Source organism: Equus caballus, chromosome 2 (genome assembly GCF_041296265.1).
Source record: "Equus caballus isolate H_3958 breed thoroughbred chromosome 2, TB-T2T, whole genome shotgun sequence".
Classification (NCBI taxonomy): Eukaryota; Metazoa; Chordata; class Mammalia; order Perissodactyla; family Equidae; genus Equus; species Equus caballus.
In genome coordinates this window covers 40,337,817-40,352,813 of record NC_091685.1, presented here as the reverse complement: position 1 = coordinate 40,352,813, position 14,997 = coordinate 40,337,817, and the positions used below count along the sequence as shown (strand labels likewise).

Genomic DNA, 14,997 nt, shown 5'->3' with positions numbered 1-14,997 from the left:
ATTTAACCTCTCTGTGCCCACCTCTTCAGTGGGAAAATGGGGATAACAGTACTTGTCTCACAGACTGGTTCTAAGGATTAAAGGGATTAAGACCTGGAAAGCATCAGAACAGGGACATGAATACTCAATGAATGTTAAGTGCTCAATGAATATGAGCCATCATTGAAGGATTTCTGGAGTCACTAGAGACTTAAAAATGGACATGAACAATCTGGTGCAAGACTGGCTTCAGAGTCCTTTCTGGGAGATCAGCCTCAGAGACCAGCACCACAGACCCACAGAGAGCCGCCAGAAAATAGATACAGTAATGTGTGGGTCTTTTTTTGGAGCCTCATTTGAACAAGTGAAAAAGACATTTCTGAGTCAGTAAATAATGATGAACAATGACATTCCTTTGGGTCCCGTGTGCATTGAAAAAATGAGGCAGTTCTTAGAAATGTGCATCATCCCAGTTCTTCAGGATCGAGAGGCACTTGAGGACCTTACTAGCCGGTTCTGGTCACGTAGTGCGCCAGTGGGAGAGCTGCTCTGAGGTTAAGGAAGCTGCAATGATCGAGACCGCCTGGATGAAAATCCGGGACACGCTGCTAACCTTGGACAAATGACCTAACATCTCTGCTCCTCGACTTGCTCGTCTGAAAAATGGGGATAACAGCACCTTCCTCACAGTGCTGTTGTGAGGAGTAAATGAGTTAATATGTGTGAAACAAGTTAATATGAATGGTGCCTGGCCTGTCACTATTCAATAAATATGGGCTATTTCCATTCTGGAAAAAAAAGATGGACATGAAATTTTTAATCAGCTATAAACATATATTTTGTTTATTCAGCCCTAATTCACTACCACTTACTTTCTAAAATAAATGCGGCTAACTATTATGGGCACCATAGTTGATTTATAGTAATTAACTCAATTAATTAGGTCTTTGTTAACTGTGTCTCTAAGAAATTATCAACTAAAACAGCAAGCAAATTGAGGGAGGGATGGGATAAGGAGATTCTCTTTAGGTTGGTACCTTGCAATTTTAGGAGGAGATGCCATCTACTCAATAAGGATGGGAATGAGGAGGGCTTGGGTAAGGGACATCCAGGTTAAAGATGTCTTTGGGGTGTATTTTTATTTTGTTCTCATCTTCAAATAGTGCTACATGTCAATATTAAGTAGTAAATCATATTCTAAACCCCCCTCCCCAAAAGACTTTTATAGCCCTCTCAGTCTTTGCTGCCCTCCTCTAACAAGGATAATTTAGTGATGAACATACATATTTTCACTCTTATGCACATTTTGAAACTTGGGTGTTAGGGATAAATAAAAAGTGTTATTTCAAATATTGACTAACAGACTTACAGAACTCATTACCTGAAGAGGTGAGACTGACAGGACACACAGGATTGGGCCCAAAGAGCTTTGACTAATTCTCAATGACAGGGACATCAATGGCTGCTAGGTGGTAGAAGCTGGTCACCACATGGCACAGGTTGGACTCAGTAGAGCCATCCCTACCCACCTCCTGGGCCTCCTCACAGAATCACGTTGACAGTTTGTGTGAAATGGTCCCTAAAAAATACCTTACAGATCAAGGGACATGAGACTCTAAATTTGATGGTTCTGTAGTTAAATTTTTATAATGCAAAACCTGAAAGAGGGAAGAAAATCTAAGCTGGAGAAGCAGGGCACTGGGGATGGCAGGGAGGTCAGGGAAAACCACAGGACAGAAAGGAGAAATGCCTCCTGATTGTTGCGGCATTTCCTATTAGATGTACATGGGGAAGCCTCTAAGTGGCCAATTCATAAGGAGTAGCAACAGGGGGGATACACACAGGCAAGTACCTCATTATAGGTAGAGCCCGGGTGGCCACCTTATTTCTTCTCCCTTCGATTCTTTCACAAGCTTTTTTCTCTTTTTCCCCCCAAAACATTAGTATTTTAAAAGAGCATACAGTTTTATTCCTGAAAATATGGTGGATTAGATCTCCCCCCAAATCCTCCTATGAAACGCTTAAAAATAATGCATAACAGATAGCAAACATTGTTATTAGATTATCAGAACTGAAACCTTTCACATAAAGCTAGACATTCAAAGGGTTACATATTAAGAAAAATGATGAATCCCCCCTCCCAATCTGTCTACTAGCAAAAGGAGACAAAGAAAAATGTGTCAGTCTTGACGTGGGGTTTACGTAGAAAAAAGACTCCTCTAGGAGCCCACCCAATGGTGTAGCACTTATAAGTTCACACACTCCATTTCAGCGGCCCAGGGTTCGCGGGTTCGGATCCTGGGCACAGGCCTAGCACCACTCATCAAGCCATGCTGTGGGGGCATCCTACACAGAAGAACTAGAAGGACTTACAACTAGGATATACTACTATGTAGTGGAGCTTTGGGGAGAAAAAAAAAGAGGAAAATTGGCAACAGATGATAGCTCAGAGCCACTCTTCCTCACCAAAAAAAAGGAGACTTTAAAAAAAAAACGTTTCCCCTAAGAGTCTGTAATTTCAGGCCACTCTTATATGAGTTTAGGGAGTTATTTTAACTATCTGTGTGGCCTGAGAAACTCTAAGCCAAGAAATTAACTTAAAGTTCCCCTAGATCACCTGGCAGAAGCAAATGTAAATCCTCTCTGGAGAGATGCAACTTCAGAGCAGATTTTCTAGTGCTGCCCCAGGGAAAACCCAGCTGAATACAATACTTGATCCAAAATTATGAAACACATATAAGGACAGACCACTGCTAGTGTGACTTAGCAAAAACAATAAACAACAGAACCAGATCCATCAAGGATTTTACATATATTAGAATTACGGGATAGAAAAGACCTATCTGCTTAAAGAGTTGAAAGAAATAAAAGTGAGAATAAAAAAATATGAGTAAGGAACAAGATACCACCAAAAAATAATCGGCATATTTGAAAGAACCTAGCATAACTTTAGAAATGTGAAAATGTAGTTGAACCTGAAAACTGAATGACAGGTCAAAAAGACATAGCTGAAGAATTAGCAAGCAAAAAATGGATGTGAAGAAATGTCCATAAGGCATCTTTGAGAGAGAAAGATGACAAATTGGACAAGCAACTAAGAGACATTAAGGACAGAGTGAGAAGCTCTACATGTTGAATCAAATACTGGAAGGAAAAAATAGAAATGTGGATCCTTATATTCAGGAAGCCCACAAATCTCAAATAGGATAAGAAAAAGAAATCCACATTTAGATATACAACAGCGAAACTTCAGGACAACAGCAACAAGATCTAAATATCCATAGAGAAAAGGGAAATTAAGTAAAAAGGAATCGTGATTTCTCAACAGCAACAAAAGAAGTTAGAGGCCAGCCCCAGTGGCCTAGTGGTTAAGTTTGGCATGCTCGGCTTCAGTGGCCCGGGTTCCCTTCCTGGGCACAGACCTACACCACTCGTCTGTCAATGGCCATGCTGTAGTGGTGGCTCACACACAAAAAGAGGAAGATTGGCAACAGATGTTAGGTCAGGGCAAATCTTCCTCAGCAAAAAAAGAAAGCAAAAAAAGAAAAAGAGTCAGAAAACAGTGGAATAATATCCACAGTTGCAGGAGAACCCAGAATTGTATTCTCAGCTAAATGAAGATTTTAAATGAGGGTGAAATAAAGATTTTTTTCAGATAAACAAAAACAGAGTTTACTTCAACAGATGCTCACAAGAGGAATTTGCCTCAGGAAGAAGGAAAATGATCTCGGGAGAAAGCACTGAGATAGGAGACAGAATGATGAGAAATGAAATAGCAAGTTGTGGAAGAATATAAACAAACACTGCATAAAACAACGGTAATAATGTTTAATTTGGTGGTTAAGACAAAGTGATACTAGATAATAACATAAGAGAAGGGAGGGAGATTGAGTGATATGGGAAAAAACCCATATTTATTGCTGAAATAATATGATATCTAGAATTTGCTTTAAAATACTCCGGAAAAAAAAGTGAGTGTATAATATGATGACACCAAATTGATAAAAAGCTAATTATTACTGATGAGTATAAAACTTTAATATGTTATCTACTTTTGTTCATGATTGAAATATTCCATTACAAAATATTTAATAAAACTAAAGGTGGCCAACGAGTAGAGGGCAAAAGATAAGAAAATGAAAGCTCAATGAAGCCCCCAAGAAAACAGAAAAGAAAGAAAATAAACAGATAAAGCAGGACAAAAATAAAGCATCAAGTAAGATGGTGGAAGTAAACCCAAATATATCAGCAATCACAATAAATGCAAATGGGCTAAATGCACTGAGTAAAAGACAAAGATTTTCAAAGTGGATTTAAAAGATAATCTAGCTATATTATCATATGTATTATTATTATGAGCGATCCATCTAAAGCAAAAATATCACAAAACAGTTGAAAGGATAAAAAAAGACATACACCCTCCAAAAAAAGTTGTTGTAGCTATACTAATATTAAGCAAAAAAATTTTAAGGTATTATTAAAGATAAAAAAGGGTCATTGCAAAACAATAAAAGATTCAGTTTACCAGGAAGATATGATGATTTAAAATTTGTATGTACCTAATGATAAAACCCCCAAAATATATAAAACAGAAACGATTAAACTATAAGAATTAATAAATACACCTTGTAAAGGGAGATTTTTATCTCATTTCTCTCAGTAATTGATAAAGAAGATAAAAAACTAATAGGGATACAAAAGATTTGAACATAGTAATATCTTCAAATCTAATGACATGTGTAGAACTTTGTGTATAAAAGTAGGAAATGCACACTATTCCCAGCATAGGAGAAACACTTCTCAAACTCAACCAAGCATTAGATCATTAAGGCAGTTTCAGCAAATATCAAAGAATCGTAAACTCAATGCAGTAAGTTAGAAATCCATATCCAAAAAAGAAATTTAAAATCCTGTAAGTTTGCAAATTAAAATATCCACTTTTAAATAACTCAATGGTGAAAGAAGAAATCATTTCAAGGATTCCATGACTTGATTTGAGCTTTGCTTATTTCATATTAGTCATACACCCATTTTAATTCATCTAAATAAAACACTTCCTTTTTCTAAAAATAAGAAATCATAACAAACATCAGAAAATACTTATTTATGAATAATAATGAAAATATTACACTATTATTCAGCAACAAAAAAGGAATGTACTGATAAATGTTACAACACAGATGAACCTCAAAGAAGCTAGCCACAAAAAACAACATATGATTCCAATTCTATGAAATGCCCAGAAAAAGCAAATCCATAGAGACAGAAAGAAGATTAGTTGTTGCCTCGGTTTGGGGCAGGAATGGAAAATGATTGCAAAGGTGCAGGAGGTTTCTTTCCAGGGTGATGGAAATTTTCTAATATTAGATTGTAGTGAGACTGCACAATTCTGTAAACACATTAAAAATCACTGGATTTTACACTTAACAAGAGTGATTATGGTATGTAAGTTTCATCTCAATAAAGTTTTAAAAAGTTTTGGAATGCAGCTAAACAACAGCTGGAGTTAAATTTATAGGCTTAACAGATTACATTAGATAAGAAGAAAGACTGACAATTAATGAGCTAATATTTAAACATAATTTTTTTTAAAGCAGAAAAAATCGGAGGAAAGTAATAATAAAGAGCAGATTAATGAAGTAGAAAACAAAGATATAGGGGCCAGCCCAGCGCAGTGGTTAAGTGCAGATGTTCTGCTTCAGCAGCCCGGGGTTTGCTGGTTTGGATCCCAGGTACAGACATAGCACCGATTGGCACGCCATGCTGTGGTAGGCGTCCTACATATAAAGTAGAGGAAATGGGCATGGATGTTAGCTCAGGGCCAGTCTTCCTCAGCAAAAAGAGGAGGATTGGCAGCAGTTAGCTCAGGGCTAATCTTCCTAAAAAAGAAAACAAAGATACAAGAGAGATTAACAAAGGCAAAAGCTGGTTCTTTGAAAATGAAAAATACCATGACAAATCTCTAGCAAGAAATGAAAATATAGGGGGCTGGCCCCGTGGCCGAGTGGTTGAGTTCGCGCACTCCGCCGCAGGCGGCCCAGTGTTTGGTTGGTTCAAATCCTGGGCGCGGACATGGCACTGCTCATCAAACCATGCTGAGGCAGCATCCCACATGCCACAACTAGAAGGACCCACAACGAAGAATATACAACTATGGACCAGGGGGCTTTGGGGAGAAAAAGGAAAAAAATAAAATCTTTAAAAAAAAAAAAAAGAAATGAAAATATAGAAGCTGGCCGCCTGGCCTAGTGGTTAAGTTTGGTATGCTCCACTTTGGTGGCCCAGGTTCAGTTCCTGGGTGTGGACCTACACTACTCATCAGCGCCCACGCTGTGGTGGCAACCCACATACAAAATAGAGGAAGACTGGCACAGATGTTAGCTCAGGGTGAATCTTCCTCAGCAAAAAAAAAAAAAGAAAGAAAGAAAGAAAGAAAGAAAAAAGAAATTAAAATATAAAAGAATAGTGTAAATAAATTCATGCCAATATATTTTATAATTTAAACAAATGATTTCTTAGAAAAATGTGACCAAAACTGTCTCAGAAACAAAAAAGCTAAACAGATTTTTGAACCTATAGTTAAAAAAAAAAAAAACAACTGCAGGCCAATTCTACTCAGGAACATAGACGCAAAAATTCTAAATTAAATATTAGATACAAAATCAATATATTAAGAAATAAATCATAACCAAGATGGTTTTAACACAAGAATTCAAGGATGTTTCAACATTAGAACATCTATCACTGTAAATCAACATGTTAACGCATTGAAAGAGAAAAACCACATGAACACAACAGATAAAGAAAAGGCAGTTATTTGATAAACCCAATACCCATTCATGATAAAAACTCTTTAGCAAACTAAAACCATAAGAGAACACTTATGACCTTTAAAAAGCTATCTACCAAAAACCTACAGCATACACTATACTTAGTGGTGAAATCTTAACAGCAGTCCCACTGAAATCAGGAAGAAGATTAAAGATTTCCACTGTCACTGGGTCTAATCAACACTGTAGTGAAAGGTCTAGGAACACAGTAAGGAAAAGCAGTAACTGGTTTACAGATTAAAACAAAAAAACCAAAACCGTCTTTTTCTTTTTGCAGCCTATATGATTACCTAGAGTGAAAACCTGGGAAAATGTACAGGTAAGTTACTAGAATTAGTAAGAATTCAATAAGGTTGACTACATAAAAATAAACTGTACCTCTACACTCGAGGCACAAAGTCAAAAACTATACTTTCTAAAAAGGTCCTCTCGCCTCTAAAAGTGTACTCAATTGGACATATGACCACAGAGGGAAAAATAACTAATTCAAGTACCTTTTAAGCACAGTATGCTGACTGTACACCCTTGTGGAATATTTTCTGAGAAGAGGAGGAACTGCAAAGTCCCCTTGAACTTTATTAGCAGGTTTGCTGCCAGTGGCAGTGCAGGTAGAGGAATCACAGAACCACTGTGTGCTCTGTGGTTTAGAGGAAGAAAAAAGAGCGCGAGAGAGAAAGCGGGAGGAAAAGGGGAAAAGCCTTCATAGAAAAGTGCCAGCTATTAAAAGTAGAAGGAATGATAGAACTAGAAAGTCACTATTTTGTAACCAGTATGACAACTGATTCAGGCCAGGACCATCAAGAGATGCTGAAATCATTGGGTAAAAGGTAGTCGGGGAACAGGACAGCCATACAGTCTCAGAGTCTCACCCCCGAGATTACTTAATGACTAAGGGAAAAGGGAACTTCACAATGGAGAGATCTGATGCATACCAACTTTACCACGGCTCAAACTTAGCATCAACAATAGTGAGACAAACTGACATTAAGAGATCCAGTGAGACGTGTGCAACTTCACCTCCGCAGTATTCTCACTGAAAAGGTTTGACTTAAATGTAAGAAGAAGCAACCAGAAATCCAAACTGTGGAACATTCTACCAGACAGTTGTATTGAACTCTAGATTACTGAGACGAACAATACTGTTCATCGCCATAGGCCATTCATCTTTTAGCCATTTTGAGGGGATAAACCAGGAAATTGGGCTGAGCTGATTAAATCTGTAGGCTTAGGTGTTGGAAGTTAAGGGGCAGGAGAGGCATTAGGCTCAGCAGCAAGCACAGTGCATGACTAGGGGGCTGAGCTGGAGATGGATCTCCCATGCAGGTGTAGCTCGGAGCAGGGAGGAGCAAGGGCTGGGGTTTTAGCTACTTACTTCCCGGATGGCCCCGTCACAGACCCGAATGACATTCAGGAACGTGGGCATGACCTGGGGCAGGAACTGCACACACTTGAGCCCCAGGGACTTGAAGATGAAGGTGATGGCCTGGACAACCATGGTGTGATGGTGAGAGAGGGACTGGTCTCGGAAGATCCGCATCAGGGCCACCATGGACACAGCTGGGTAGAACTCGTCCAGAGGCAGGTTCCCCATGTTGACCAGCATTTCACTGGTGCTGTAGTCAGCTAGGACAAATGACGGCGAGAATCATGAGCCAAATGCGACATGATTCTGACTTTAGGCAGAGCATGGTTAATGATAAACAAAAACCCTTCTGACAGTCATTAGCATTCATATCCTTCTCCTTGCTATATTCTAACACCATCGGGAATACGGGGTATATTAGCAACCGATGACTAGACTCTCACCATCAAGGACTAAATAGTTTCTGGCTTTTCCATTACCCAAACTACAGAAGCCTAAAACAGTACGTGATGGGTTTTCTTTAAATTGTTATGTTTAACTTAAGCTTATCATTACAGCTCACAACTTTGTAACTGAAACCATCAATAAAAATACTTACTCCCCCAAATGAAAGTAAAGGGAATTAAATTAGGCAAACATCTGTTCAGCAGCTGCTTGGTCCCCCCGGGGAATTCAGACAAGTGAGCGGCAAATGCTACCTGACCTGGACAACAAGGATCTCAAGGACTTGGGGGAGAGAGGATAGCAGTGCAATGAGGAGGGGAGGAACTAGAAGGATCAAGAGACTGGATGACTGGGGCTGCCAAGTAAGGAGGAAAACCTGAGGGATATGGCTCAGGCTCTGCTCTTGACAGCCATGGGTGTGACAGGATAACATCACAGGCATAGTTCTTGAATATACAGAAGAACAAATTGAAAGCAATATTACCCCAACCACAGAGTTTAGAAACAAATTATTTTATTTTGGCAAAATAGTTGGGAGAGCCACTGTTGAACTTCCACACTTTCAGAAATAAGCCTGCCCTGATGGACAATGGGTTAAGTCTAGAAAACTCTCCACATCCTACCCAGTCTCTCAGGCTACTTGTCAAAAGGCAAAGGGGCTCTAAGGACAGACCACCTGATGGAAAAGAGAGCCCTGGATTCTGAATGCTACTAGTTTTTCTATGACCTTGAGCCTTGCCTCAGATTTCCCTATCAATTAAAACAGGGAGAATAAATTCTACCCTCTTCCTCCTGGGGTGCCATAGGAATAGAAAACATCAAAGAAGCACTAACAAAGAATGAGAGACGAACAGAGACGATGGGGTGATTATTCACATCTCTCTCTTCAGTACCAAAAAGTGAGTAAAGATTTAGCCTGTTGACCCTTGACAAAGAATCTGGACGGATGTGAGGACTCTGGACACACTGGGAAGCAGCATCCCTGCTGTGATTCAAGAGGAAATTAGTGACTTTCCGTTCAAATGTTTCGAAGTAAGCCAATATGCTATAATTTCATAGTTATCCATCCAACCCAAGGCTCTTTCTGTACGGCCGGCAACAGCTTTGTGAGGCAGGAACTTGGTGAGTCTCTCACGGTTCCCCTCAACTTACAGGAATCCTGACTTGACTTGGATTCTGACAGGCTGACAGCAGAAGCATCACGGGACTGGTCGATCATGCCGATGTTCACTTTGTGCTTGTAGGGATCCAAGGCCCCCAGAAGCCCTAACACACGGATAGCCTGGGTGGGAAAGGGGAGGAGAAAAAGAAAACATCACAACATCCGACTACGACAGGTTTCATGGATATTCCTCTCATGTTCCAGATACCCAATTAATACCCGGATGACCAGCTACGTGAACAAAACAGAGAGAAATGGGGAGTCTAATCAATACCATCAGAGCATGTTAATGCCACAAACTTCTCTCTCTCTCCATTCTCCCAGCAGTCTTCAAAGACCAAGTCTGCCGTGTTCCCTACCTCTCTCCGGGTACCCTGGTTCTGCTCAGTCTTCAGAAAATTCAGCAGCACCTCAAGCAAAGTGGGGTACTTCCTGTAGGGCTCCACCACATAACCAGTGCTGGCCACCAACTGTCCCAGGGTCCAGAGAGCCACCTGAACAGGCAAAAGATGACATGGTTTGTTGAGCCAGTAAGAGAGCAAAGAAAGCATAGTTTGTTCTATTTTTTAAATGATAAAATAAAGTCTTGGAGGTTTTTACAAGAAAAGAATTTCCAGTAACACACTAATCATGAACAGAAATCCTGAGAGTCAGGACATGAAAACAAGGCTACAAACCAATACAAGAATCACTGGATCAAAAGAGAAAGATTAGTTGTACCTTTCTCAAAGGAAACACATAGGCCTCCCATATCCTGAATGATGAACAGGAGAATTATGACTCAAAAGGAAATTAAGATTGCTCCTAATTTTAGTCTAGTCACCTAATGACCTCAATGACCACAGTGAAGCCAAGGCTGGGGGAGGGTGAGCAGAAGCTCTGCTAGCCTCCACAGTCAGAGGCCCAGGCCTTCTTTTTCTCTTTAGGGGCCGGGGCTCTGGCAGATGATCGGCATTTTCTTTTGTCTACAGGAAATGGCACTGATCAGCCCTGATACTTACTGAAAGTGCCTCTGGGTCAGGATGACAGCTAATTCTGGCTCCAAGTCTTTCTTCTTTTTACCCACTCAACAAACATTTCTGAGTACCTATCATGTGCCAAGCTCTGTGTTAGGCACTGGCTGAGAATACTGAGTGACCGAGAGAGACAAGGTCCCTGGCCTCCTGGGGCCTGTCCTGCTCAATCAAGAAGGAGTGGTACTGGGGCTGGCCCTGTGGCCGAGTGGTTAAGTTCGCGCGCTCCGCTGCAGGCGGCCCAGTGTTTCGTTGGTTCGAATCCTGGGCGCGGACATGGCACTGCTCATCAAACCATGCTGAGGCAGCGTCCCACATGCCACAACTAGAAGGACCCACAACGAAGAATATACAACTATGTACCGGGGGGCTTTGGGGAGAAAAAGGAAAAAAATAAAATCTTTAAAAAAAAAAAAAAAAAAAAAAAAAAGAAGGAGTGGTACTCACCTGCCTTTTGGCCAAAAGAGAAGAGTCCTGGAGCATGTCCATGATGATGATAAACAGTTCATCAACCCATTTTCTCATTTCTAAGCCACTAACCTGCAAAATGGAAAAGAGGGTGGTAGATGAGATTAGAAATTCTGGCATTAAAAGTATTGACTTCCTCAGAGGTTAGATAGTAGTCTTTCTACCCTATGGAAAAAGCAGTTGTCCCCTTACCTGAGCCAATTCTCCTATTGTAGCCAAGACATTATTGATCACACCTGGGTTTGGATCAGGGTCTGGATCTTTCAGTTTCAAAATTAAAGCCTTGGAAAGAAGGTATGAGAAAATGAATGCAGAGCAGAATCTACTAGAAACCTTTCTTATTACATAAGTAAAATTCACCCAAGAGACCATCTCAGTCATAAATAAATTACTTCTAGGCTTTATGAATCCAAGATTTCTCTGGAATGTGGATTCTCAAACTTTTCTTCATCCTGAGCACAAGTGTGACATATAGGGTGGGGAGGGGAGTGCCACGATACAAAAACATTTCCCATGCCTCCTCCAAACTATATCTGTGTGAGCATTTGCCCAGACTTACACAAGTTATGAAAGACTTCACATGACTCTAACGTATTCAGATTTGAAGGTTGTTTCAGATTTTAAGGCTCATTTTTTCCTTCATTTTGGGGGAGCTATTTTATGCCATTATCTACTACTTCTCATTTCCAAGCACATTTTTTTTTAAAGATTGGCACCTGAGCTAACAGCTGTTGCCAATCTTTTTTTTCTTTCTGCTTTTTCTCCCCAAATTCCCCCAGTATATAGTTGTATATTCTAGTTGTGGGTCCTTCTAGCTGTGGCATGTGGGATGCCACCTCAGCATGGCCTGACAAGTGGCACCATGTCCGCACCCAGGATCCAAACCAGCGAAACCTTGGGCCGCCAAAGCAGAACACGTGAACTTAACCACTTGGCCACGGGGCCGGCCCCTCCAAGCACATTTAATGATGTGCTTGAAGAGTATCTTATCTTGTATCTTGTATCTTATCTCTTATAAGGAGAGCCCTTACCAACAACTGGTGAGATTCTTGGTATTCTTTAACTGAGAGTGCTTGATATGGCCCTTGTCCCTGAGCCCGGGACCACAGAAATTATCAACTGAAACACTCCCATCATCCCAAACGAGGTGACAGAGGACAACCCAAAGAGAAAGGGCCAGCCTCTCCAGCTATTAGGAGATACCTTCAGAATAGGCTCCATGTAGGGGCGGATGAGCCGGGGAGCGTTGGAGACAAGGTGCCCCAGCATGCGGGCACTCTGCTCTTTGATTCTTCCAATGCCACTGTGCTCCAGCTCTGTCAAAATCTGCAAGGAAGAAGGCTCAGTATGGCAGAGGAAATTCTAGGGAGGAACTGTGTGGCAAACAGGAAAATGTGGCAGGGAACCAGGGGAAGGAACCAGAACTTCACTGAGGATCAAGTAGCTGCTAGATACTCTAAAAACAAAGGACATCTCTGCAGCTCACAGAACAGTCTTGGATACAGCAGTGACTGGAAGAAAAACTGTTTGAAACAAGCCCCTTCTCCCTCTGTCACAGCACCCCAAGGTCCCATGGTCCTCTCCAAAGCATAGTTTTAACAGCATAGCACAGTCAAAGAAGACTGAGCAGACCAATAGGGGCAGCTGTGAGCAGGGTGTTACAGAAATGAGGAATGAAGGAAGGGCTCTGCAAAAAAACATCTTTGTCCAGACAGCAAATCACTAAGAGGCCTATAAATAATGACAAAGGAATCAAAGAACAGTCAGAACAGCTATGATATTGAAATAAATATTGATATTCAGTAGCGGTTTCAGGCACATCTAGAAAAACTCAAATAGGGATCATATCAACAGAATCCCCTTGGACATTAATGAACAGAGATAACCATTTGTTCTGACATCCTTAAAACACAGAAATCAGCAGGTTCTGCTCAGGGTGACACAGCAATAAACAATTTAATATAGACAGACTTCTAGAGAGCTGAAGTTGCCAAAAGGAAATCTCTGAACAGTGAGAAAACAAAGCCCATGTTAACTCAGCTACCCAGAAAAAGAGTCTACAATTTAGTATTATATTTTGTCTAGGTTACTGATTTAATAATCCTGACCTGTGGGATCCCCTCGGCAACCTGTTTCTCCCCAGTCACAGCAGGCAACAGAGAGAGGGGATGGAGAGGATACTAAGAACAGACCCACAACAGCAAGAAGAGAAGGCTGACTGGGAGGAAATGGGTACCAGTGAGGAGAGCATGACTCTGGGGCAGCGCAGGGCCAAATCAAAGACCCCAAATTCACGTCCAGAGCCAGAGAGCACTGCTCTACCCTAATAATAATGCCCAATGCCCACCCTGATGATCAAGACATCAAGAAAGGCCAAGTACGTTTAGGTAATGTCCCTTACCAAGGCATGGAAATGTGTAATTCAACTTTAGAAAATCTGTATCAAAGTTTTAAATCAAGAAAAATTATTTAACATTTTGTAGTTTCAAGGGATAAATTCAGTACAGAGTAAATTCACTCAACATGTTTCATGTTCTCCAACATCAGAAGAAAGAGATGGCCTGAGAGCTCACTGCAAGCTTCTGGAGGATGCTGGCCTCGCCTGGTTGGTTCGCTGACATGCTTCCAGCACCCAGCAGTACTTGGAACACAGTAGGTGCTCAACATGTCTGCTGACTCAATGAACACACTGATGTTCTCATCAGGAGGCATTCCTACATCAAGCTATTTCAACACAATTTGAGCTGGCAGGCTCAACAATGATTTCTTCTCCTTCCCAAAACCTTAAGTGTTTTACAAAGACTTAAAATGATGAGCACTCCTAACAACACAGGCCAGCACTTAAAGAAATAAACTATTAAGCCAAAAACAGAAGTGACAACGTAAGTGTAATCTTCTAATTTGTTAATTGGTGATAAAATTTACAATCACTTTAATTATGACATACTGTGGATAAATGACATTTCTCTAAGACAAAAGTTACATAGATTAATGGTGTTCTATGTTTAAGTTATTTATATGTTATGAAAAGTGTTTATTTCAAAAGAAACCATGGGGGAGGGTCAGGAAGCAGAGGGCGAGGTGGGGACAGGGTGGAGGTGAGGGGACAGGAAACGACTGGGTGAACTACGTTGAGACCCAGCAGAGGTGGGTGGAAATAACTTGAAGCAGGAAGGACTGGACCAAGCATCACTCACAGGAGGCCAGAGAACTTACTTGGGTAGGTGAAGACAGAAATTGAGGAATCAGGTTTCCACAGGCATTGAAAATTCTACTAGATCTAGCAGCAATGCCAACCTGAATCTACCTTAGGCTCTAGTCCAAGCAGCTTAGCTTGGCATCTCACATTACTTAAGAATGAAAGCCAGGGACCACACACCAGGGGCAATGACTACGAGAAACAATGCTGGAACCATTCTCAGACTTGGCCTCTGTGCTCGACCTGGCATCAGCAAGAAAAGCAGGAGAGTGAAAGGACAGAGAGGGGCTGGGATGCTTGACACCATCTGCAGCAGACTGAGCAAAGAGGGCCAAGAAATGGAATCGCTGGTGACTTGCCAGGAAAAAAGAGAGCTGCATGAGAGGTTAGCCTGGGACTAAAAGGCACCCTGGAGTCATACTGACAAGAGGCTTATGAGGTGATAAGCACTACAACTGCAATGACAAGGCTGGGAAAATATGTGACTCTTGGAGCCAAATGTGGCTTTTACCAGGTATCTCAATCTTTCTCCCTCTTCC

General features: G+C 41.0%; 1 protein-coding gene across 8 annotated transcripts in view; it reads right to left on the bottom strand.

Annotated features, from left to right (window-relative positions):
* Positions 1-14,997, bottom strand: part of MTOR (mechanistic target of rapamycin kinase) — a 119,477-nt gene that overhangs the window by 85,700 nt on the left and 18,780 nt on the right. For all 8 annotated transcript variants that reach the window (XM_070260934.1, XM_070260931.1, XM_070260933.1 and 5 more), the window contains 6 exons: positions 12,463-12,585; positions 11,452-11,541; positions 11,239-11,331; positions 10,138-10,272; positions 9,769-9,898; positions 8,182-8,432 (listed from right to left, as the gene is read on the bottom strand). In XM_070260934.1, the coding sequence (XP_070117035.1) occupies positions 8,182-8,432; positions 9,769-9,898; positions 10,138-10,272; positions 11,239-11,331; positions 11,452-11,541; positions 12,463-12,585 (822 nt within the window). The remainder of the gene's footprint in view (positions 1-8,181; positions 8,433-9,768; positions 9,899-10,137; positions 10,273-11,238; positions 11,332-11,451; positions 11,542-12,462; positions 12,586-14,997) is intronic.